The sequence below is a fragment of the Chlorocebus sabaeus genome, chromosome 7 (assembly GCF_047675955.1).
Source record: "Chlorocebus sabaeus isolate Y175 chromosome 7, mChlSab1.0.hap1, whole genome shotgun sequence".
Taxonomy (NCBI): domain Eukaryota; kingdom Metazoa; phylum Chordata; class Mammalia; order Primates; family Cercopithecidae; genus Chlorocebus; species Chlorocebus sabaeus.
Genome location: NC_132910.1, coordinates 64,941,884 through 64,965,759, shown reverse-complemented (window position 1 = coordinate 64,965,759; position 23,876 = coordinate 64,941,884). Strand labels below are relative to the sequence as shown.

The 23,876-nt window shown below is 34.3% G+C and overlaps 1 protein-coding gene across 7 annotated transcripts in view; it reads left to right on the top strand.

Annotated features, from left to right (window-relative positions):
* CAMK2D (calcium/calmodulin dependent protein kinase II delta) overlaps positions 1–23,876 on the top strand; it is a 315,871-nt gene that overhangs the window by 253,868 nt on the left and 38,127 nt on the right. For 3 of the 7 annotated variants that reach the window (XM_037991198.2, XM_007999628.3, XM_037991199.2), the window contains exons 9-14: positions 1,860–1,954; positions 4,333–4,455; positions 5,615–5,698; positions 6,140–6,182; positions 9,833–9,867; positions 19,057–19,105. In XM_037991198.2, the coding sequence (XP_037847126.1) occupies positions 1,860–1,954; positions 4,333–4,455; positions 5,615–5,698; positions 6,140–6,182; positions 9,833–9,867; positions 19,057–19,105 (429 nt within the window). Of the gene's footprint in view, positions 1–1,859; positions 1,955–4,332; positions 4,456–5,614; positions 5,699–6,139; positions 6,183–9,829; positions 9,868–14,497; positions 14,558–16,586; positions 16,629–19,056; positions 19,106–23,876 lie in introns of all 7 variants that reach the window. The other 4 variants (XM_007999630.3, XM_007999626.3, XM_007999631.3 and 1 more) reach the window with 2 other exon arrangements.

The window sequence follows — 23,876 nt, the reverse complement described above, 5'->3', positions numbered from 1 at the left end:
TGGGCCTAAAAGTGTTTTTTTTAATCTTCACATTTATGCTATTATTTTATTTAAAGTACGTGTTTTTTTAGACACTCCTCCATCAAACAACTAAATTGTGGGCATCTATTACACATTGGCGCTTTTCTCATGGGATGAGCCCTCTGTGAGCTTCCTCTTCCCAGAGAAGCACCACATCAACTGTCAAGTGCAGACATAATTCATAAGGACAAACAGCCTGTGTTGAAAATGCTAAATGTCTCAGTTGTGCGACTGATTTTTAATTTTATAACAGCCTAACTCCAGATGTGTATTAGGAAAATGTTCATATTCAATGGAAACTATCACTATTACAAAGCAAATTTTCTACTTAACCTCCTGGAATCTTATATAGCTGAGGGCTAAAACTACTCAGGTACAGCTTTTTTTCTGCTTGCATCCTGAGAACACCAACACGCATCATCATCATTACTATCATCATTTTCATTAGATGCATGGAAAAATTATTTTAATGTCATGAAGGTGGGGTACCAATATACTGTGATTTTCTTCATGGTCTTTTTTTTTTTTTCCTTAAGAATGTTGCTTAAAATTTTTTATCCTTGTATTGATTCACATGACTTGAAAAATCTTATGAACTGTATCTTCCTGAAGTAGGCTCTAAAATTCTAAGATGATTAAACCATTGCTTAAAAACCATTTCAGCTGCAACAGTGTCTATTGTATAAAGATGTCCAGACTGGTGGACAGGAGCAGAGATAGATCTCCTAGGTACAGAGACCAAGAGAGACCACCTTGGATAAGGGAAAAAATAAGTCTCAGAGTACACCTGGCAACGTGTCACCTGTCTTACTTTTCTTTCTCAGGTTTCCCAGGCTTAAGGAAACATAGCAAGAAAAAAAGCAAACAGGAGAGGTCAGAGGAATGACTGCCTTCCTCCAGGATAATGAACTAGGAAAAAAACCAAAAGCCTTAAGCAGGGCAATAAAATATGTGAAAAGTGGCAGGAGGGATATTTGATGACAGAGAAGACCATTGTATCAAAACGATCTCAGACATTTAGACAGCAGATATCATATCAGGGAAATTTAAAAACTGTGAATACAGACTTTTTTTAATTTTAAAAGTTAAACTAGATGTTGATTAATTTATAAATATAAGTTTGTGAAACATTTTAGCAAATTTTATTACAGCCATGTGTTTATTACTTTGAATTTTCTGTGGCATTTTGCCCTTCTCTTCCTTTTTCCTCTCCCATAATGTCTATTCTTCTGTAGTCTTGTTGGTTAAGTTGTTTGACTGAGAAGCCTTGAAGTTTTTGAAGACTAAGATTACTGAAAAGAAAAGGGTTTTGTCTCTATGTGGTACCCACATTTGCAGGGACTCTGGTTATTTAGAATGTGAGTTTATAACCAGGACACCATCACTCAACAAAATGTCCCAATTACCATCAAAACAAGCATGAGGAAATAAATAACATGCTTAGTTTTTAACTTCAACCTCACAGTGACTAAAATCATAGTTTCTATATAGGTAAGAATGCAGGAAGACTCTATATAAACAAGAGTTCAGGGAAGCCAAAGAATGTCGCCCTAAATGACAGATATGTTTTATCTTTAGAGTTTCCCTTCCATGCCTCTTTAGAATTCTTTGGAGCATGCATTGACTGACACATTGTCAGAGTTCTGGAGCATAGGAGGAGAAGCATTCACCTTCCAGAGACTGCTCTAGAGTAGACCATAACACGTCTCTCTGAAGTTTTCCTACAATCCAGTTTTCTCTGTTTTAACAACTACAGCTTAATATCATTGTGGATCAGCCACATTTAATTTATTGTTGTCTATATGACTTAAATAATGTTAACACTGTAATCTCTCCAGGTGTCATTCTCTATATTCTACTTGTGGGGTATCCACCCTTCTGGGATGAAGACCAACACAGACTCTATCAGCAGATCAAGGCTGGAGCTTATGATGTATGTAATAACTATTTATATCACTTTAGGTGAAGGTTTGTTTTTTGCTTGTTGATCAAGAGCCAGATGTTTTCATTTTTCTTTTAACTATAATTTTTACCACTTTCTCTTATTATTTCCCTCTCTCTTAAGGAAAGGGAAAAAGAAATGCAGCATATGTGTTCAGCTTATGTTTCCTTTTAACTCACTATCTCCTAAGATTAAAAGGAAAGTCATGTGAACTCTCTGAGAAAGAACTTTGTCAAAATGTTTGTATCTTAGTGCATTTTAAAAACATAAAAATTAAAATATTTCTGCTATAAAAATGATTATTGCCCATTCAGTTGAATTATATTCTCAAATATCTATCACATAATTTTACATTATATGCCAACAGTATTTCGCAGTGATCACATATCAAATAGAACATTATCCCACTATACCAGTTTCTGGGATTTTTTTGTTTTTGTTTTTGTATTGTTTACCTAATGGGATACTATGCAAGCTTTCATTTGAAGAATGAGTTTCACAATTGAAAAATTTGAAAATCATAATTCTAATATATTTAATTTTTAATTAGAATATTTGAAAGTAGATATATATATACACATTCATAAATTAAGTTCAGAATCTGAAGAGGAAGTCTTTATCTACTTTCTCTTTATGGCTTAACTTTGTGTTTATGATATAATTTGCTCTCCTTTGATATGTATTCTTGTAAATATGATTTACCACTTTCTCTGGTTTCCTCTCATACAGCCCTAGGGAAATCCATGTGCAGGGTCTGGGCATGCTTTCCATGTATTATTAAGTGGAGTAACTATGGAGTAGCAATATTGGGTTCACCTTTTGTGCACAAGTTGAAAGCTTAATGTGAAAGTGAGAGGAGAAAATATAAAATGTCTGTATTGTATTCTATCATGTCTCATGAACTCTTCAATGCATTTCTGATAAAATTTTCTATTTAGATGGATGTGTGTTTCAGTTAGCAAGAATTTAAAATGTATATTCTTTGAATTTCGAAGCATTCCATTATCCCTAGAATAGTAATTGAAACACATTATTATTTACATGGCAACAGCTAGCACATTCACCATCTTTACAGACTAGAACCAGCCCCTCTCTGGGCAGACGTAGCCCTGAAAATGCACTGCTTGGTATACCGGAGGAGTGCTTTCATGAAAATTAGAAAACTGAGGAAAAGGTTCACCTTTCTTCATGCTGAACCTACCCCTCATTTGCTATCAAAAGACCTGTACAACATTTAAGAAATAGCCTTGAGTGTTTCTTTAGTAGCTCCTAATAGTTAGCAAGCTTTCACAACTGCCAAAGATAAGCTTCAGGAATTAAAAAATGACAATTGTTAAGCTGGCAAGAAATTACAGGTATTAGAGTCAATATCATTTTTCTCGTGCTTTATTTTGCCAATAAGTCACAAGTTCCCCATTTTAAAACTACCAAAAATAGACTAATTCCATTGACACAGTGACAATGACTTTGTTTTTCAAGATTGTCTATACAAATTCATGAATTGGGAAAATAACTTGATATTCTATCATTTTGCAACTAATGTAGTATAAATTTCCCTTAATCATTGAAGGACAGTATTTCTACTCAATATGCTAATGATATAAAAGTAAGTTAAGTTATTACAGTACAAAAAAATAACGTAAAGAGAGGAGAAACAGCTTTCTTATATAGTCTTATTGTAAAAAAGTATTAATAATGGGAAGTTGTAAGATTTGATTACTTTCATATACTTTGGTGAAATTTGTAGTTGGGCAGATTAAACTTCTTGAAGAGTTAAAATGAAATCTTGCTGAAGCTCCTATAGTCTCAGATTCTTCTCACTACAGCACTCCAAGTAGCCATGATTAATAGGTCAGTTTTGGCACAGGAATTGAAGTTGTTTTATTACCTCTGCTATTACTGCTTATAAGTTGTGAAAGTATATAATACCTCATTTTGAACCTTGGCATAATATTACAATGGCATTGGTACATGTAGCAACCTCTTTGCTTTTATTAAGTTTTGCAAATAATTATGAGAAAGATTGTATAAAATTTCATTTTCAGATCAAAGCAGAGATACTTTGAGAAGAATAGAAGATTCTTAAGTTCTTTTTTTCTGAATTTTAAAATGTATTTATCATATGTGATATGCAGCTCAGTATATATGTTGGTCCCTTATGAGATACTCTTTAATATATATAGTTGTCTACATAGAGGGGGAGAATAGATCTAAATGGTTTTATTTATTTTAGATACAATTTAACTTATAGAAAAAGTAAATTTATGAAGAAATTCACTACTTGAGGAAATGATTCATATAGTTGACTCTTCCCTGTTTGATTGAGTGTGTCTATTTTTTAAACTTTTTATAAATTTATATTTTTGAAGTTTCCATCACCGGAATGGGACACGGTAACTCCTGAAGCCAAAGACCTCATCAATAAAATGCTTACTATCAACCCTGCCAAACGTATCACAGCCTCAGAGGCACTGAAGCACCCATGGATCTGTGTAAGTAAAACTTCTGAAAAACTTCAAGAGCTAAAATGAAAAATAAGCTGTCCTTTAATATATTGTTTATGGATTTAAAATAACTTTGCAAAAAAAAGATGAAATTCAGAATGAATGAATTTTTGACTCAAGGTGTTTAAGAAAATGAATTTTATGATGGTGAAGAAATGCAATTTTCAGTAGCAAAGTCTGAATTGCATAGATTCTTAAACAAATATTGCTTGTAGTAACAAAAGGAATGAGTATTCTTCATATCAGTTATTGACAATACTCATGAACAAGGTTAAGAAAATAACACCAAAATTAAATGTATCCCAGAAGAAAAGATTTAACAAAGTTCAATTATTTATCATTAGGCAACTTTAGAAGCAAGTATGAAGTTTGGCAGCTGAGAGTAGAGTTTTAGTGGCATAAAAGAATGGTCATAGTAGTCTGAATGTATTTTACAAATATTAAGAAAAATAGTGTGAAATTTGAGGGGAATCTGAAGACTTCAGTAAATTTCTGAATGTGTCAAATGCTAAGATGATAAATGTGGCACTAAGTAAATGAAAGACAGCCCAATTGAAATGTGATTGAAGACATTAAAATAAAGATAATTTGAGAAATTATTAATATTTATTTCTACACTTTCTGGTATTTTTATTTTGTTTTGTTTTGACACAGAGTCTTGCTCTTGTCACCCAGGCAGGAGTGCAGTGGCACAGTCTTGACTCACTGCAACCTCCGCCTCCCAGGTTCAAACAATTCTCCTGCCTCAGCCTCCCGAGTAGCTGGGATTACAGGTGCCCACCACCACACCCGGCTAATTTTTGTATTTTTAGTAGAGATGGGGTTTCGCCATGTTGGCCAGGCTTGTCTTGAACTCCTGACCTCATAATCCACCCGCCTCAGCCTCCCAAAGTGCTGGAATTACAGGCGTGAGCCGTGACGCGCAACCCATTTCTATACTTTATATGTATCAGTGTTGCGTCTTGGCCACAAGTAGTCTTGGCAAAACTAAAATTTTATTTTTAGGTAACTTTAGCAATTGAATACTTAGAAGTTGATCATGCAGGTGCAGCACCATTAATAAAGATTTGATGAAGTCAGGGACATTATTATACTTAGTGTATTTTAAATATTCTTAATTAAGTTACTTTTTTTTCTCTTCTTCTAGCAACGTTCTACTGTTGCTTCCATGATGCACAGACAGGAGACTGTGGACTGCTTGAAGAAATTTAATGCTAGAAGAAAACTAAAGGTAAGAAATTTTACATTTTTGTGGGGAGGTAGATTTGACAGACTAAGAAGTGAAATACCATGTGAGGAAAATAACTTCTAGCAAAGACTTTCAATTATGTAGACCTCAATACTCTCATTATTCTTTTTTGGGGTCTTAGGAAATGGAATATACACCAGAATCAAAACTATGGTGAAAAGCTAGAATCATCCTGGCAACACATGCTGTGGATCCTTCCTTCAGTGGAAAACAGCTGTGCAATTTGATAATCAGAATCTGGCCAGCATCATGAGAAACAAAGGCCTTTGACTCTCGGGAAACCAAAAAACAAAAACAAACAATCAAAAATCCCCTAACTGAAAGTAGGGCCAGGAAAAGATTTGTTATCAAAGACTCTATATTTGTTAGGTCCAGGATTTTGCATAGGCAACATTGACTTTTGTGTTCTAATTTTTTTCACAGGGTGCCATCTTGACAACTATGCTGGCTACAAGAAATTTCTCAGGTACATGCATTGAGAACTCTGCTTGTTATCCCTTGGTCTTCTTTTTAAGTAGTCTCTGTTTTTTTGACTCTAGAATTTTTAAACTCTAATAATTAGAAAAACCTGATTGTTCAGGGGTGGCAAATGTGTGGCACAGATTCCTTCTACACCTGTGGCTGCCATTAGCAGTCTACTTGGGTGCTGTCTGCTGCCGAGCCTCCGTGACTGCACCCCTCACAAGAGTGCTTCTGGCAGCTCTGGTCACCAGTCAGTGCTGGTGCAGGACTAGCCTCATCTGTCAAATGCTGGGATGCATACGAGTTGTGGAAATAAATACTCCCTCATTTACAATCTCAGCATTTCAAACTTAGAAAATATTACTGATATTTCATAAAGTAATAACTATGAATAAGTTATTTTTGGTCTCATTTTCATAGAGAATCCTAGTATGCAAGATTTTTAAAAGAAGACCATTATTGGCCGGGTGTGGTGGCTCATGCCTGTAATCCTAGCACTTTGGGAGGCCGAGGCAGGTGGATCACAAGGTCAAGAGTTCGAGATCATCCTGGCCAATATGGTGAAACCCTGTCTCTACTAAAAATACAAAAATTAGCTGGGGGTAGTGGTATGTCCCTGTAGTCCCAGCTGCTCAGGAGGCTGAGGCAGGAGAATTGCTTGAACCTGGGAGGCGGAGGTTGTAGTGAGCAGTGATCACACCACTGCAATCCAGCCTAGCAACAGAGCGAGACTCCGTCTCAAAAAAAAAAAAAAAAAACCAGACTATTATTGAGGAACCCAGTTCTCTTTAGACCTAAGTTCATACAAAAGTATAGTACTTTCTTGGCATACTATAAAAATGATTACAACTGTCAAAGGTATCTAACTCAAGAATTTACAGAGCACCTTGCACTCAGTACTGTCAGAGCATAATAAATGTTCCTCAAAATGATTCCATGGTAAAAAATAAGTGTGTTAAATATAGGCTAAAAGAAGTCAAACCATTTCTTTATTGTAAGAGTCACTCTCTAAATGTGGAGATAAAGTATATGTTACTCCAATAACTTACTTGAGTTTTGCATCCTCCTTCTTTGATAGATTATCTCAAAGGACCAGGTTCACAAAAGTCAAATCTTGTTCAATGCTAAGCAGTCTTATGTTGGGGGAAGGACTGGAGCAGCAATTAAGCTGCACTTGGTAACCTTTGGCCCTTTAGACTTGGAGCACTTGTCAGCCAAAAATACTACCAGTTTAGTTTGGATACCGTTTACATAACAGTGATCTGCAAATCAAACCATCCAGCTATTTTTTCAATTCTTTGTTTTATTTTCTGCTACATACTTAGCCTGGGTGTTATAGTGTTATCAGGTAATAATCCATCATATCATTATTAAATGCTCTTCAACCAATTTCTAGTTATTACTTACAACTGTATTAAGTGGTCACTTTCCCCCCACCTTTGCATTTTGTTACAAATAATGGGAAACCAAAAGAGGCCTTCCAAAGGCTGTGAAACAATAACAACAACAGTAGTACAATGAATAATGCTACGAATTGAGGGACCGTGTTGGCCAGTCATATGTATTTTGTCCAATTCGTTTAGTGTAATAATACCTTGTTGCTGCCTTTGTCAAGTTACCTGTTTCATGAACAGTTGATTAATATAGTTGACATTTATATGGGTGAGTTCAATGCCATCTCATTAAATATTAATTCATATATATGATATTCAAATAAATTTCACTGTGGCCCAGTAATTAGTGAATCATTAAAAGGTAGAATGATTTATATAGCATAAATTCTTAACGGCAAACTAATCCAAACTTTAAAAAATCTTCAGATTTAAAATTGTACATTTTGTTAAAGTGTTACATACACTCTTGGGCATAAATTGGGCCTTTATTCACGTATGTACCCATATATAGAAGCTTTTTGTTTACCTCACAGTTTCCTTTTCATCATCATGTAAACTAAAACCTCATGACTAATATGTGAATTTTATGTTGTTTCTGAATGTCTTAGCATGAAAAAGCAATTTTTTTTATCCATCACTTCAAAATCAACTGAATAACATTAGACCCAGTTACAACATCTTGTACTTAATACTGCGTTTTAGTTTTGAGTATTTTATTCATCTTATTTCATTGCCAAACATGCTGTTTAAAGTAATTTGTCCATAAGTATATGGTTATAAAGTTGTTTTAATTTTTTCTTTTCTCCCTTTATGTGGAATGTATTTCTTGTGAGGTAAGGTGAATAGTAACCAAAAGGGACATTTCTGCATCTCCCAGGCCAAATCCCTGCTTACCCTGAATCATCATCTTCTCTTTGCTTGCTATTGCAATTTCAATTATTCTGAGTTTGCTTTCTAACCTATTAACTGCCACAGGATTGATTTAATATTGCTTTTTAGCTCCAGGCAAACAATTTAATAGCTAAGGCAACTCTTTCTTACAATCTCAATTAATAATAAATTAATAGCTTTGTTGCTAAAGATTAATGAAATTAACATTTTTGTATCTTTTAAGTAAATTTAAAAATATACCAATATGATATTGAAATAATGCCCCAAATCAATGAATGTCAGGAAATTACATGTTCATGCAGTTCTAGTCTAGCTAGGTATTTCCACTTTCAAAGTCAAGCTCTATTCTGATATACTTAAATAAGTATATGTAATTAATATTAAATGAAAGCATAAGTATGTATGGTGTCCTGCATATTTGTGAATGTTCTACACTTGGTGTACTAATTGTCATTGACAGTTATATTATCTGTTCACTGTGTATATACACGTTCCTTCGTAGATATTTTTGAAAGGATGACTTCACCTTTTAATATACTCAAGAAGTTTAGTAACAGAAGGAATGTTAAAAGCTCCCAGCCAAGAAAAATGAAGTTGCATATAAGACCATATGCTTTAAGATTTCTCTGATTTAGTTGAAGATTTTATTCTGTTTTTATGTTGTCTCAAGTTTTATGATTTTTACTTTTTCATTGTAAAGGTTTTTGTTTATGAAGCCTTTGTATTCTGATTTTAATGTATAAAAGAATACATAGTGCCATTTTTTTAAAGCTCATATGCTAAACATTTTAAAAATTTGCTCTAGGTCAATAATATGCCATTTTATTTAAATAGTAATATTTTTTGTAAAACCAAATTGTCTGACTTCAAGAATATAATGAAGATGTTATTTAGCCAGAGCAAATTTTACAAATGAGTTTTCAACCTCTAGAAAGAGGGGCTTAAATGGCAGAACTGACATGGTCACCATATGTGGTGTGAATGAACATGTAATACTATCTGTCAGCTGGTGTCCAAAGACTGAATTCAACTTTCTGGATTACAAAAGGATAGTCCAGTTAAAGTTCCAGTATCCTTTTCGCAACCAACAGTGAAATAAAGTCCAATAAACACGACTGTCAAAGTCTTCAATTATATGCAATGAACTACTCTTTAGTTCTAAATTTGCTGTGGCAAACCAAGAAAAGTGATACTGTATTTCAGTGTCCTGTAAGCTCGCGTTCATCAGTGTGACTTTGATAACTTGCCATATGTTGGCCATAACTCAGCAAAGGTGGTAGAAGGAGACAGTAACCTGACTGCTTTGTTGCCTGGCTGTGGGTTTCTGTGGATAACTCACTAAACTGATTTTACTCTCATTTTACAGCAGCCAAGAGTTTGTTGAAGAAACCAGATGGAGTAAAGGTAAGTTAAACAGATGCCCCTAATCCATTTCTGATTTTCAGAAGCTGGATAATCTTTAAATGTTAAATACAATTCCTAAGTCTTTGCAAGTTCTATTTTTTATTGTTTCTGATAAAGGTTGCTGGTTGAAATATGAAATGATTTAATATACAAAGATGACTAACATTTATACCAAGAAAAACTGTATTTCTTCTATTGGATTATATATGAAACAGTCATGAAAAAATAATATTGTTATGCAATATAGAGTTCCTATAGAAATTAAATATCTTAATCTTCTCTGATTTACTACAGTTCCAAACTACCATGGTGACCTAAAAGTCTGTAAAAACCAAATGCTTTTCCAAATAATTCTGCTGCATACGTGAAAGCCACTTAAGTATATAGCCTGAAAAATACTCACATTTGGGTATGGAAAATAGAATGTCAAATGTCTAAGTTAATCTGCTTGGGCAGTTTTTATAAAGGTCTTAATTATTCCTGTGTTTCTATCATAAGGTGTTGAGATATATTCAAGATGAATGATCTGAACAAATATTAGAAAAATCTTGCAAGAAAAATAACAGCAGGATATTTTTACTTTCTGGCTTTCTAAACAAAATAATACAGTTTCTTTCCCACTGATTGTATTTTGTTTCAAGGGGATTTACTCTTGTTGGAATGTAATCTTATATGTGCATAATGATGTTTGTTATCTTTTCAGAGTACCACCTAAATGTTTTATTTCTTTAATCCTTTTCTTTCTCTTCCAAGGACAGATGCATACATTCTTCATCAACACTTCAGCGTTCTTGGGAATTAATTAATTTTCTAACATTTGAATTTGACCCAAAGTCAGGTGGTCAGTTCATATTGAAAACATAACATAGAAAATCATTTGTCACTTTAAATGTTCATGCTCAGTCATTTCTTTGCCACCTGTCTGTGTGCAACTTGGAAATTTTCGGAGCACTGATAACTGTGCGTTTATGATTTCCTTTAGGATGCCATTTCCATTTACCAATTGCTTTCCTCAGCCTGCAATTTTGTCTTCATTCTGATTAGTTTATTCCATTTAGATTTTAAGAATGATAGTTGATGACTGCCTTTTTCCCAATGTTACAATAGTAGAAATGTGGTATCTTACATTTTCCAAATATTTTCTTCTCCTGGGCTTTCCTGTACCATTCAGTGATGGAGAGCTCACAGATCCTATTGAGATATTTATTTTCATTACTATCCTTACATAGAAAACATTTCCAGAACTTTTTTCTTCCATTCAACTTATAGCTCCTCTTTAAAAACAAAATTATTCTATACTCCATGCTTTGATACTCTAAATTCAACCGGTCATATTTTTTTTCTTTTCCTTTCTCTTTGACTGGTCAATTCAGAAAAGGAAGTCCAGTTCGAGTGTTCAGATGATGGTGAGGATCTCTATCTGCCAGATTTCTCCTCCTGTGAAATTCACACTTAGGAATAAAAGTCTTATTTACCTAAGATAGTGTAAGTGGAGAGGGTGTAGGACCATTACAGGTCAGTGTTAATCAACTATCAAAACACGGTACTCCTCTTACATATTATATTGTTTTTCTCTGAAATTGAATTTGTTAAACATGTAAATAGTTATATTAACAGATTTGCTCTTTTACAAAAACAAAGTCCAATTTTCTCTTTGAAAATAAAAAGACCATGACAGAATGAATGTCTGTATAGTGATAAGTAAAAACAAACAAACAAAAAAACCTATGTGATTATTTTTTAAATGTTCTTCATGGTTGCTAAAATAGGAGTGATTTATACGACACCACAAAACATTCACCATGGAGTTTATAAAGGTGTGAAAGTGATCTTACGATGTACCAATCCTAGTTAAGTACCTTTACAGGAAATGTTTATTAACCTAAAAACGATAAATTTAACACCTGAGAAATAGGAATATCTTGCCCGTGCCTCGTAAGAGTAATTCAGTGCATAATACAATTATCTGATTTGATTATTTGATTCATGAATTTTTAAAAAAGAAAAACACCCTGCTTCTATTAACATAAAATAATTATATCACACAAAAGTGCCAGAGTTCTTGTATGTTATGTTTAAAAGACATCTATGGGCCAAAAGTGGTGTCCCACACCTGTAAACCCAGCACTTTGAGAGGTTGAGGCAGGTGGATTGCCTGAAGTCAGGAGTTCAAGACCAGCCTGGCCAACATGGTAAAACCCCATCTCTACTAAAAAAAAAAAAAAAAAAAAAAAAAAAACCCACAGAAATTAGCCGGGCATGGTGGCCATACCTGTAATCCCAACTATTTGGGAGGCTGAGGCAGGAGAGTCTCTTGAACCCAGAAGGCAGAGGTTTCAGTGAGCCGAGATTACACCATTGCACTCCAGCCTGGGCAACAAGAGCAAAACTCTGTCTCAAAAAATAAAAAAAAAAAAGACATTTGTGGTTGAACCCATGCTTTATATTTGACTCTTTGAAAAGAATGTCTTCTTGCCTTTTACTTAGAAATTCTTCTATTAGTTTTCAATAAATTAATCTTATAAATACCTCCAAAAGATTTTTCATAGAAAAAAAATAATTTAGTTAATCTTTACATTAACAAAAAAGCTTTAACTGCACATTAAACATGACCAAAGGTGTGGTTGAGGCACATATTCATTTAACTCATGTTTCCCATACCTAACAATAAAGAATAGCTCACCCAGACAGAATGGCCTTCATCTGGAAGAGATGATGGTGTGTGTATGCTGTGTATCTATATGTGAATGTGTGTAGGTGTGTGTGTGTGGGAGGGGGGAACATGTGCACTTGTACAGATAAGTTTGTATGCATAGGTGTGCAAGTGGGACATTTTCACTAAAATAAAGCAATTACTTGGCAACCATATCCTAGAAAAAAATCAAGTATCATATCTCAAAATAGACATAAAGTATCTCAGAATATTTCTTTCATTTGCATTCACTGATATAAACTAAATATGGCATATTAAATACATATGGTGCTTTAACCATAAGTGCCCCTGTTCATTTGACAGGAAGCCAACTATCTTTTGCCTAGCACGTTTCCCTAATAGGAATTTATTTGTGTGTGCATCCCTCCTCTTTTCTCACGTACCCTGTACTAACATAAATACTGAATTTTTATCCCTCTTTAATAGACTTTTTACCTCTTATCTCTTTGGCTCTTACACAATATCATGTTAAATTCTGTACACTTTGATTTAAAGGGAAAAAAGGTTTTAACTCTCTGAAAAATATAGATTGATGACAACATTTATAGAATTTTCCAGTAAAGGGAAGTTTAGAAGTTTTCTATCCTTTCCTGCAGGTCAAACAGCACAGTGTCACAGCTTACTGTAAAAATAACAATACCAGTAATCACACAAATGGAAATGAAAAGGAAGGAAAAATATTACATATTTAAATTAATTTATGATACTTTCTATCTTCCTCTCAATACTAGTTTTGACAGGATATATAGTTATCAGGTATAGACTTCCCAGAAAACCCAAAAAATTAAACTGGTGTCACCACTTGTAAATGCTCATTTGATACTCACTTATTTTATATAGTATATGTTTCTCTTTACATCCTTTTATATATTTATATTAAAATAGTGGAAGTATGTTCCTTTAGAAAATAATAAATAAAATACCTAGATACTATAGTGTAAGAAAATGAATATTACCTTACATTTTTGTTTGAGAACCATAACGTAAGTTGTCACGCATGAGTTTAAAAGAATGTTGATTATTACTTTTTAGTCTTTGATTCTTGGTGCCCCAACTCAGTTATAGTTTCTGGTTGCCACTGTCTACGAAGAGTCTTCTCTGTGAACCGTTAGAGCACTTATTGATCCTCTGAGTTGCTTTTACCACACAGCTTCCACAGTGGTAATGATATATTCTTTAAAGTCAAATCCAGTTATGTTAAAGCAAGGGAATGATATTACCAAATATATTCTGCAGTGATTGCAGTGATAGCAGTAGCACTGTGACAGAAAATGTAGTATTTTCCTCTTACACAACTGTAAAAATTAAAGTCCTTTTACATTCAACATAAAAAGTTTGATTTCCCCACTAATAATTGAAGATGTAATTTTTAAAGGAGATCTACACTTATCATTTTTAAAAGCTATTGTGACAGCATTTTATCAAAGACCTAAATTTTCATTGGATAATTTAATTGCTCCTAAGCAAAGTAATGATGGATCCCCAGAGAAAGATCGTCTATATGTGACTTCAGGCTCAAGAATAAAATGGGGGAAGAAATAAATGTATTTATAACAGTGAACAATTGGAAGCTTGGAAACAGAATCCACTTGAAGAGTATGAGAATGGTTATATTCATTTCATACTCTGAAACCTGATTGGAGCTCCATTGAAGCAGTTCTTTGTTTGCTAAGGTGGCATAGCAACAGCAGACACGTCTGTTTTCTCATTGCACCATCACGGACATGGTCCAGCCTGTGTGTGACCATCGGAGACTAGCGATCATCATTCCTGTCAGTCGTCACCATGTCTTTCACGTTCATCTTCAGTGGCTCTTTATCTTCATGTCTACATCTCCATGTAGACATGCTGCGTCTAGAGATATTGGCTACCAAGGGGTTTAAGGCATCTCTGTTTCTATTTTCTGCATACCCACAGATAAACAACAAAGCCAACGTGGTAACCAGCCCCAAAGAAAATATTCCTCCCCCGGCGCTGGTATACCTGGACTCTTTTGTAACCCTTCTTAAGTTCTTTACCTTTTCTTTCTTTTTTTTTTTTTTGTGATTTCTCTCATTTGCTTTCACTATATAGATACCATATATATAAATATTTTATTTCGTTGGATGTTGGGTTTTGTTTTTTTGTTTTTTTTTGGTTTTTTTGTTTTGCTTTCTACGATATGACAAAGTTTATTTATTTATTTTTTTTTGAGTTTTTTTGGTTAAGTTAGTTGTCAAGCAGTGTGTTCTAACATGAGATTATCTCATTTCATTGTTGAACATTGTACTGATAGCTGTGGTCTCTGTAGTTGGAATTATTGCATGCTGCATTCAAAATACAGCGCTTTGGTTGCTCTTAGCTCTTCTGATGATGATAGTTCTAGATTATGCAAACAATGGTTTCTTCTTTTCATGATGCAAATGCTGACATCAAGGAGAGCTAATGGGATTGTTGCTAGACAACATAAAAGTAGACCTTATTCAGAGTTCTTGTTTCCCTCTTATTAAAACACAGCAGGGCTTTGTAAGACTTCACTTTCTGAGATAAAGAGGCACTGGATAATTTAGAGCTTTTTGTTTATTGTGTTTGAAATTAAATTGTCACTGTTTCACTTTAATCCAAAGAATGAAATTGCAAAGAATAGAGCTTTGAATTATCAGTGGAAACCAGTTATGTCTATCTCAATCAAATCCACACAATTAACAACTAAATTAGTCTAACACTTTGAGATGGTATTATGTTAAAATTCAGAATTTGAATACCGTCATTCAGTGCTCTCTGAGTTCCATAACATTTTCCTTAAATTATTTCATATTTTGATTTATGATTTTCAGAAATTTTTTCAATTATTTACTGTTCTCATGCTGTTATTGTAAATAAATTTTAAAATGTTAGGGAATCATTTCACTTGAGTTAACTATGAGGCTCCATTTAAAAACATTTAAAAGAAGGACACATCAAGATAGCAAGTTATCTACTAGTAACAAACAATGTTGATCACAGCTGTAGCCAAGGGAAAGGGAGAATGGAAGCAGTGGATATAGTCTCTCTCAATATTGCAGCAGTGTAAACTATAATGGTGGGAGAGTGCCCATGGTTGAGAACTCCCAGAGGGTTGCAGTACCTCCGCATTGCCAAGATATCACATAAAGAAGGTGCCAGGCATGTCACTGGTGTATGCATATTGCATCTTTTTTTAAAATCAGTTATTTGAGTGTTATTCTCCACTTGGGAATATTTCTTTGCTTTCTGACAGAAAACAATAGAAAAACCAATAATTTCTTCATAAAAAAGCATGACTTTACAGCCAAATATCCCTCATATATAGTCCATAAAGTGGAAGGTTTTTTTTTTAAGATATGAATTAACACAGGATTTAATAGCAATATGCCTCCAATTATAGTGATTACATGATTAGTGTTCTAGAACCCTTTAGGTAAACTTTTAAAATATTCCTTAAAATTTTTTATGGACTTTTGAAATGGATTCTTTAGTATAGTCTTTTTTTAAGTGTTGTCCAATGGTTCTAGATTTTACAAGGGTATTCAGTTGTGTGTTACTTATATTAATGAGACCATAATCAAGTTTCAAACCAATATAACTGAAAAATATCTTCTCCGAGAATTTGAAATCATCTCGAAGTTTTACCTCCAGTGTCCTTGGCAGTTCTCTATGGGACAGACATTCACAGGCCACTCATTAAAGAAGAAAGGAAAGCATAGGATTAGGTGAAACAGTGAGTGCCTCTTCAAGTTTCTAAATATCAAAGCCTTGTTTGAATGCTGATCAAGAATAAGGTCTTTTGCATGCTGCTTCTGGGTAGGGAGGTTCCTATCTCATGGGCTCGCCAGGGAGATCTTTCATCAGAGATATTGTCAGCTGCAACTCTGACAGCAGTTAACATCGCTTTAGCTCTTGTCACTATTTCATTTTGTCAGCTGGCTCACTCTGCTCTGTCCCTCACACTAGAAATAATGTACTTACCAATGCGAACTGTTTCTTTCTCTATTTTGTTCTCACTCAGGAGCCCCAAACTACTGTAATCCACAACCCTGATGGAAACAAGGTATTCAGAAAGAATCAACATCATCTTGCTTTAACAAGACTATACATCTCATCAAATATTCAAAAAAATTAATTCATTATCTAAAAATAGGAAAGAAAATTCTAACCATTTTCTACCACACTTCCTTTTGGGCCTAATTTGTCTATAACTGTGGACATACTTCTTGCAAATAAAAATGAATGATATCTTGAAAGAGAAACTAATGTTCCCATGAGTCAATAAAAGTCAGGCTAAACGTGAATGAAGTCTTTATGTCAAGATGACTGTGTGTCTTAAGCAATTCCATCTGGTCACTTTTTTTTTCCCAAGACTTTGTGCTTTGTACTGTAGATATATTGTGCATGGTATTTTAGAATTTCTGGCAATATCATTCCATTGTCTTCAAAAATATCAACTTGACTTCATAGGTTTTTTTTTGTTTTACTTTAGTGTTACTTTTGAGTTTTATTCTATTCTGTTGTCAGAGTGGGGTTGTTTTTGTTTTTATTGTTTGTTTCTTAATTCCCTGTTGGTGATGATGATGTTGTTGTTGTTATTGTTGTTGTTATTTGGCATGAGTTTGAGGAGAATCAGGGAGTTTCACTTTTTGTGCAATATGTCTGTTGTTGAGTAATACATATTCCAGTAACAGGGGTTTAACTACTTAGCCTGAAAGAAGACTAATTGTTTCCTATACATTATAAATTATTTGTATAGCATGTTAACTAAGTAACAGCACTAGCATACATGTCTATAGGATGAAAGACCTTTTCTGAATTTATTCCATGTGTCCAATTTATTACTTTTCATACATTATTATATCTCTAAGGGAAGAAAAAAAATACTAAACTTTTCTCAAATACTAGATATAGTCATACATCTTCTCCATACTCTTATCAATGATGTTTAAGACTTAGAAAGCACATTTTATCTTAAGACTTAGAAAACACATTTCCTCTCTGGTTTAACATGTAGTTGATCAATATTAAAACCATTAAAGTAAAAAACATGAAGTGTTATGTTCTTTAATATGAGATTTATTTTATAGTCATGACACTGCAAATAGTCTAGGTCCCAAAAAGCCTTGAGGTAGTCAGGACCATCACATATGAGAACAATTTTTTTAATAGCATTAGCCAATGAAACGCCGAGCATAACAGCTGGAACGGACACTTCAGTAGTTCTAGCTATATCATTTGTAAGAGTTACTGCATGATATTTCTTGCTTACATGAATTAGTTTAATTTTACAGTGCATGGGTTTACCTTCATTTACAGCTTAAATTTGAATACTAGGTCACATTAAGAAATGCATGAAGATTCCTTTCTTTGGTTTTGTGTGTATGGAGACTCTGGGTACACCTTTAATTAGTTTTTCCCTTGGTTTAAATAGTATATATGATATTTATATAAATTTATCACCTTTTGGAATACTGAATCTCTAAAATGACACTGGCTGGTGTTTACATTATTTTCCAGAATCTGTTTTCCATTACTGAGCTATTGACTGGAAGTTTGTTTCCAGTTATTTTTGGCTCTAGCATTTAAATCATTCCAAGTAGAAAACTGTGTCTTTCTTACGAATATTGCAAAATGTATTTGCTAGAAAATATTTTATTCATACATTATTAATGAACACATTTATCGTACCATTTTAAGAAGTATATCTTAATTCTGGCAGTTATAGTATATTTTTAAGTGTGCTTAACAATCTTCCACTTAATTTGTAGTTTTACAAAGAAAGAACTTTGTCTTTTTATTATGGAAGTAGGTTTCTTATCAATAACAGCCAGTTTCTAATTTTGAAAAGAATGAAAAAAGTCTAATTGTCCTTGAAAGTAAAATATTCATTATAATTCCATTGTGCTGAGGACAAACATGAAAATTCTTCTGAAAAGTACTTTCAGCATATCTCAACTTAACCCCCTTAGCTTCTTCATCAAATGATGCAGTGAAATGCTTTCTCTCCTTATAAAGGAGTAAAGCATACAGGCCTTAACATAGTGCCTGACACAAAGAAGGTACTCTTATTGGTTAATTAATTGGGAATAAAATTTTTTTCTATTTTAAGTTTCAAATTCATTCAGCTAACATATTCAATTGCTCGTAAACACACAGAAAAAGCAAACCTTATAGGGCACTGTAACACAAAACACATCCTTACACAGTTTTTAAGGTAAACTGCATACTTCCGCTGCTTCTACAAATCACCTGGATTTATACGGCTTCGGAGATTAGGCAACCAGAGTACTCCCTGTTTGAAATGTTTGCAGCATCAGACATTTTATTTCTGTTAAAAACCACTTAATGTGTTTGTCCATTTGCATGTCAGCATATGCATATAGCCTGCTGAAGAATTTTGCATGATATGTATGTCACTAGCCAATTTTTAAAGATGAAATCAAACTATTCATTGCATGCAACCTAAAAATGTGTTTTCTTCTCATCAGGAGTCAACTGAGAGTTCAAATACAACAATTGAGGATGAAGATGTGAAAGGTATGATTTAACCAGAAATGGAAAATCCTAACTCAGAGCTTCATATATATATATACATGAAAAAAAAAGTGCTTCAAATAACTAATAAGTTTAGGAAGTAGGCCTATCCTGAAACACAAAAATATTTTATTTATGAGTAAAAAAATATTTTTATAAGTACATAATTATTTCAACAATATGTTACTTTTGTCATTTTTCCCACATATTCTTTTGTATATTTTGAACTGTAGACATGTAGCACATTCTAGCACATTGCAGTAATGACAACTAATAATGAGTTGCTAGTTATAGGAACATGACAAATTGTAAATTTGTCAGTCAAAAAGTAATATAAAATGTATTCGCATTGGGTACATTCATAAAATTTATCTGGAAAACAATTTATATTTAAGGATACAGTATAAAAATAACTTTTTAACTTTTAGTCATCTCAAGTAAGTATCAGTAGAATTTTCTATTTGGCTGCCTTTTTATCCTAGTTTTTTGTGTACATTCCAAAGATATTCTTGACCTCCATTCACTTTGGTTGCCAAGGTTTTTTTAGCTACGTGTATGAGTCATTGGTAGTGTTTCTACAGACATCTTCTCAGTGCCCCTGCACACATATACTGAACACACATTTGCAGTTAGGTCACCTCCTTTGGCCACATCACTATTTTAGAAGTATTACTTTTGTATTAATTGCATTTGCAGTTTTATGTTGTTTTTATAATTCATTGTATATAACTACAATCTCTATAGACCAGTTATCTAGAAGACATTCTGACAAACAGCGGTAACAGTAGGATTTGAAACAGAAATATTAAAGGAAAAGAAATATAAATTGGGAGCAATGATCCATAAATTAATTAAACCTCATCTGAAAAGATTACTTACCTAATAGTATCACTATAAGCTTTAATTCTAAAGGTAGCATTAATACGATAAAGTCTTGAAAAGTTGTATTCATGTTTTAGAATAAAGGACTTGGAAATTCTCAGGTCAAGGAGACATGGGGTCAATTTAGAGAATAAAAATGGCTGTAGATCACAACTTGCCAGTCAGCTCTGCTGACTTTTTCCTTTTTGTGTGAATAGAACAGCTGATGCTATTAAAGTGTACTCTCTATTTATATAACTAAACACACTGACCTAACTCTGCTAGAGGTAGTCAGTCATTATTTTTTACAGTGGAAAGGTAGATAGCTGTGTCAAGAATTTTATTTAGTAGCTCTATTCATCTCACTCTTTCACTTAAGCTAAAATGTGAACTGAAGTAGTTTGATGAATCATTTATACCAGTCATATTAGATTGAAATATTCTTTTTTTTTTTTTAGCCAAATAAATAGATAAGCCATTTAGCTTTCCCAGTGATTCAGGAAGCATTATCTTTGTGTTTTGGATTCATTAGCTCTTTAAGCTAAGCTAAATGTTTCATATGAATTTTTACATTCTTCCCTTGAGCATGACTAAGAAAACTTGTTCATTGTCCACTAGAGAAACTGAATCTTTAAATAACTAAATAAAATTAGGAGAATACTAGCACCTCACTATATGCACTTCATCTGCACGTGATCATGAGAAGGGTTTTATTAAGTGGTCTTTCTCACCTGAATTTGGCATTCAGCTGTACTAAGTATTGGTTCAGGATCATTGTTATTAATCTATGTAAATATTAATGTATAAACAGAGTTCCTGTCAGTGTTACCTTGTAGTTTGTAATTTCTTTTTAATAAAATGAAATAATAATGTCAGTTCTTAGAAAACAGTTCTCCAATTCAAATCATAACAATGATATGGGTTTCATCTTGCCTCTGGGATTTCATAAATTGAGATAGTATTTGTATTATAGATACATTGAGTCTATATACAACAAGTATTAGAGAAATTCAGCATCATATTGAGATCAAAAGAAATGTCCAGTTGCTCGTTTAACCCAAAGTGCTTTGGTTTATTCCCTTAATAAATACATTATTTAACTTTCTGCTTAATTTTACTGGTGTAGATCTGGCCAAAAATGTCATAGCCATACCTCGTTAGGACTCATTTGTGTTCTCTATAAGACCCAGACAGCCTTTTGTAGACTAACCCTTTTAATATTGAATGATATTAGAAACCTTTAAGACTAGAAGACACTTTGAAAGATTGCCTAGGCGCCATCATTTTTACTGGGGCAAGTGGTACATAAAATGGTCTTAAATGATTTTAAATTATTTATTATGCTGATTATCTGTTTGTGTGAGAATCTCTCCATTTATCAGTGCGTGGTCCTCAAGAAAGACCCTATGTGTGAATAATTATGCTGTCTCATTTTTACTTTAGAATCTCTGTGGCTCTCAGTAGCTTGGTAGGGAATGTGTTTATTGTCCAGTTCTGTTGAAACCCAAATTTACTCGTATCTAACATCTTATAACTAACATCCAAGAACTCACAAATACTATCAGTTAAATAATCTGACCAAAACTGTATCCTATCTACAAAGCCATGTCATATCTACAAAATTATGTGTCTTCCACACACATACTTTTCAACCTTCTCTTTTCTGTAGACAACATTGTTATCAGTGAGACACCACACTTGTTGACATATTCTTAAAGGCATGCCCCCATACATACTTCTGCATGCGAGCACATGCTCTACCCATTGCTGCTGGCTGCCTCGGATATAGTGCATCTAACACCAGCACCTAGACGTACGTCGTTTTATGATGGCACATGATTCCTTGAATAGCATGTCACGTGCCTCCCATGCCAAGGCAGTGCACATTCTGCCCCATCCCCAAGGACTAACTGGCAGGGACAGCTTCTGTGTCCTCTCCAATGTAAAGAAACGTGGAGTTGTTGGAAGAGGGGATTAAACACTGTGGTGACCTGGTCAAAGGAAGAAATGAGGTAAACTAACAACAGAGTTTTTCTTTCCTGCCACTTTGAGTGGGAAAAGGCAGACAGGCCAGCTGTTCTCAAAGATAAAAGAAAGCAAAAGTAGTCAGAGATTAATGGTTCTTCAGTCTGGAGCACCTTAGAGAGCCAGGATTTAAAGGCCCATTTTTCTTCAGCTCTTCTTATTAGTTTCCATTGAGAAATCATGGCCCCAGTCTGTGTAATACTTTTGAATTGTGTCTAGGCTGTTTCTTCATTCAGCAAATATTTATTGAATCCCTTCTGTTTACCTAAGTTCCACGTGCTTCTCTTTGTGAACTAGCCGTGTTCAAGAGATTTGAATGTGTCAGAGTCAAAATGCTGCTTCCTACCCTTTATATGAATCTTGTTGTCCTATAATGTAGGCCCATTTATCTTACTTAATACAATAACTATCAGGAAAAATTAGTGAAACCCAACATAAATGCATGTTTTATCCAAAAACAAACAAAAAAAAAACTCAGTGAAACCCAGGAAAAAAGTGAGACCCAAGATAAATATATTTTTAAAATCTAAAAGTTATTTTATTTCCTTTTTCTTAAATACCTTCAACATTTAGCTCTAACCACATTTTTCTTCCCAAGCTCATAATCATCCTAAGGGACTTGAATTGTTTTACAACTCTTCTTTCTAAAAAGCTTCCAGAGTTCATTGTTTTCTTTCTCCAAGGCAATGTGTTAACACCCTAGTGTTGACCTTTTGAGCACCTTTCTAATTTTGTTCTGTGTTTAAAACCAAGTATCTCTGATGCTATGTGAGGAAACTCAGCAGCAAACTCAGTGTCATGGAGAGTTACTAATAGTTTAAAAGCAAATCGGAGTCTGGGAGTGGTGGCTCACACCTGTAATCCCAGCACTTTGGGAGGCTGAGGCAGGCGGATCCCTTGAGGTCAGGAGTCCAAGACTAGCCTGACCGACATGGTGAAACCCCGTCTCCACTAAAAATACAAAAATTAGCTGGGCACGGTGGTACGCACCTGTAATCCCAGCAACTCGGGAGGCTGAGGCATGAGAATCACTTGAACCTGGTGGGTGGAGAATTGCAGTGAGCCGGGATTGTGCCACTGCACTCCGGCCTAGGTAACAGAGTGAGACTTTGCTTTAAAAAAAAAAAAAAAAAGCCAGTAGCAGTGGCTCACACCTGTAATCCCAGCACTTTGGGAGGCCCAGGCAGGCGGATCACAAGGTCGGGAGATCGAGACCATCCTGGCTAATACAGTAAAACCCCATCTCTACTAAAAATACAAAAAATTAGCCAGACGTGGTGGCGGGCACCTGTAGTACCAGCTACTTGAGCGGCTGAGGCAAGAAAATGGTGTGAACCCAAGAGGCAGAGCTTGTAGTGAGCCGAGATTGCGCCACTGCGCTCCAGCCTGGGTGACAAGCGAGACTTTGTCTCCAAAAAAAAAAAAAAAAAAAACCAATGGGAGTCCTAACAAAGCATAATTGCCATCATGGAAGCACTGTGGTAACAACTGCCTATCCTATACTAGGAAAAAAGGTTTTCTCCTTACAGCTAACTAGTGTTTTCAAAATACACAATTCTTTAGGCCAAAAATTATTTAAATAGGCATTTCCATTTTTAATCCATTTCCAGTAAAACAGTTACTTCCATTAATTTAAGGTGCTATCAAACAGCTGTCATCATTAGCTCTTAATTAGCAGTTGACAGTACAAACTGCACTCTTCGCCAGGAATGTGGGTGTGCCTAGAGTCAGTGATGTGTAGCAGGAGTTCTTTCCACACTGTATACATTTGAAGACTGCCCTTTGGTTTGTGGCTGTAGCCACAGTTTGCAGAACCTGTCGCTGTGAGCCACAATGCCTCTCTGCCTCATAACCCGTCCAGCACCATTGTTCAGAGTCACCTACTTCC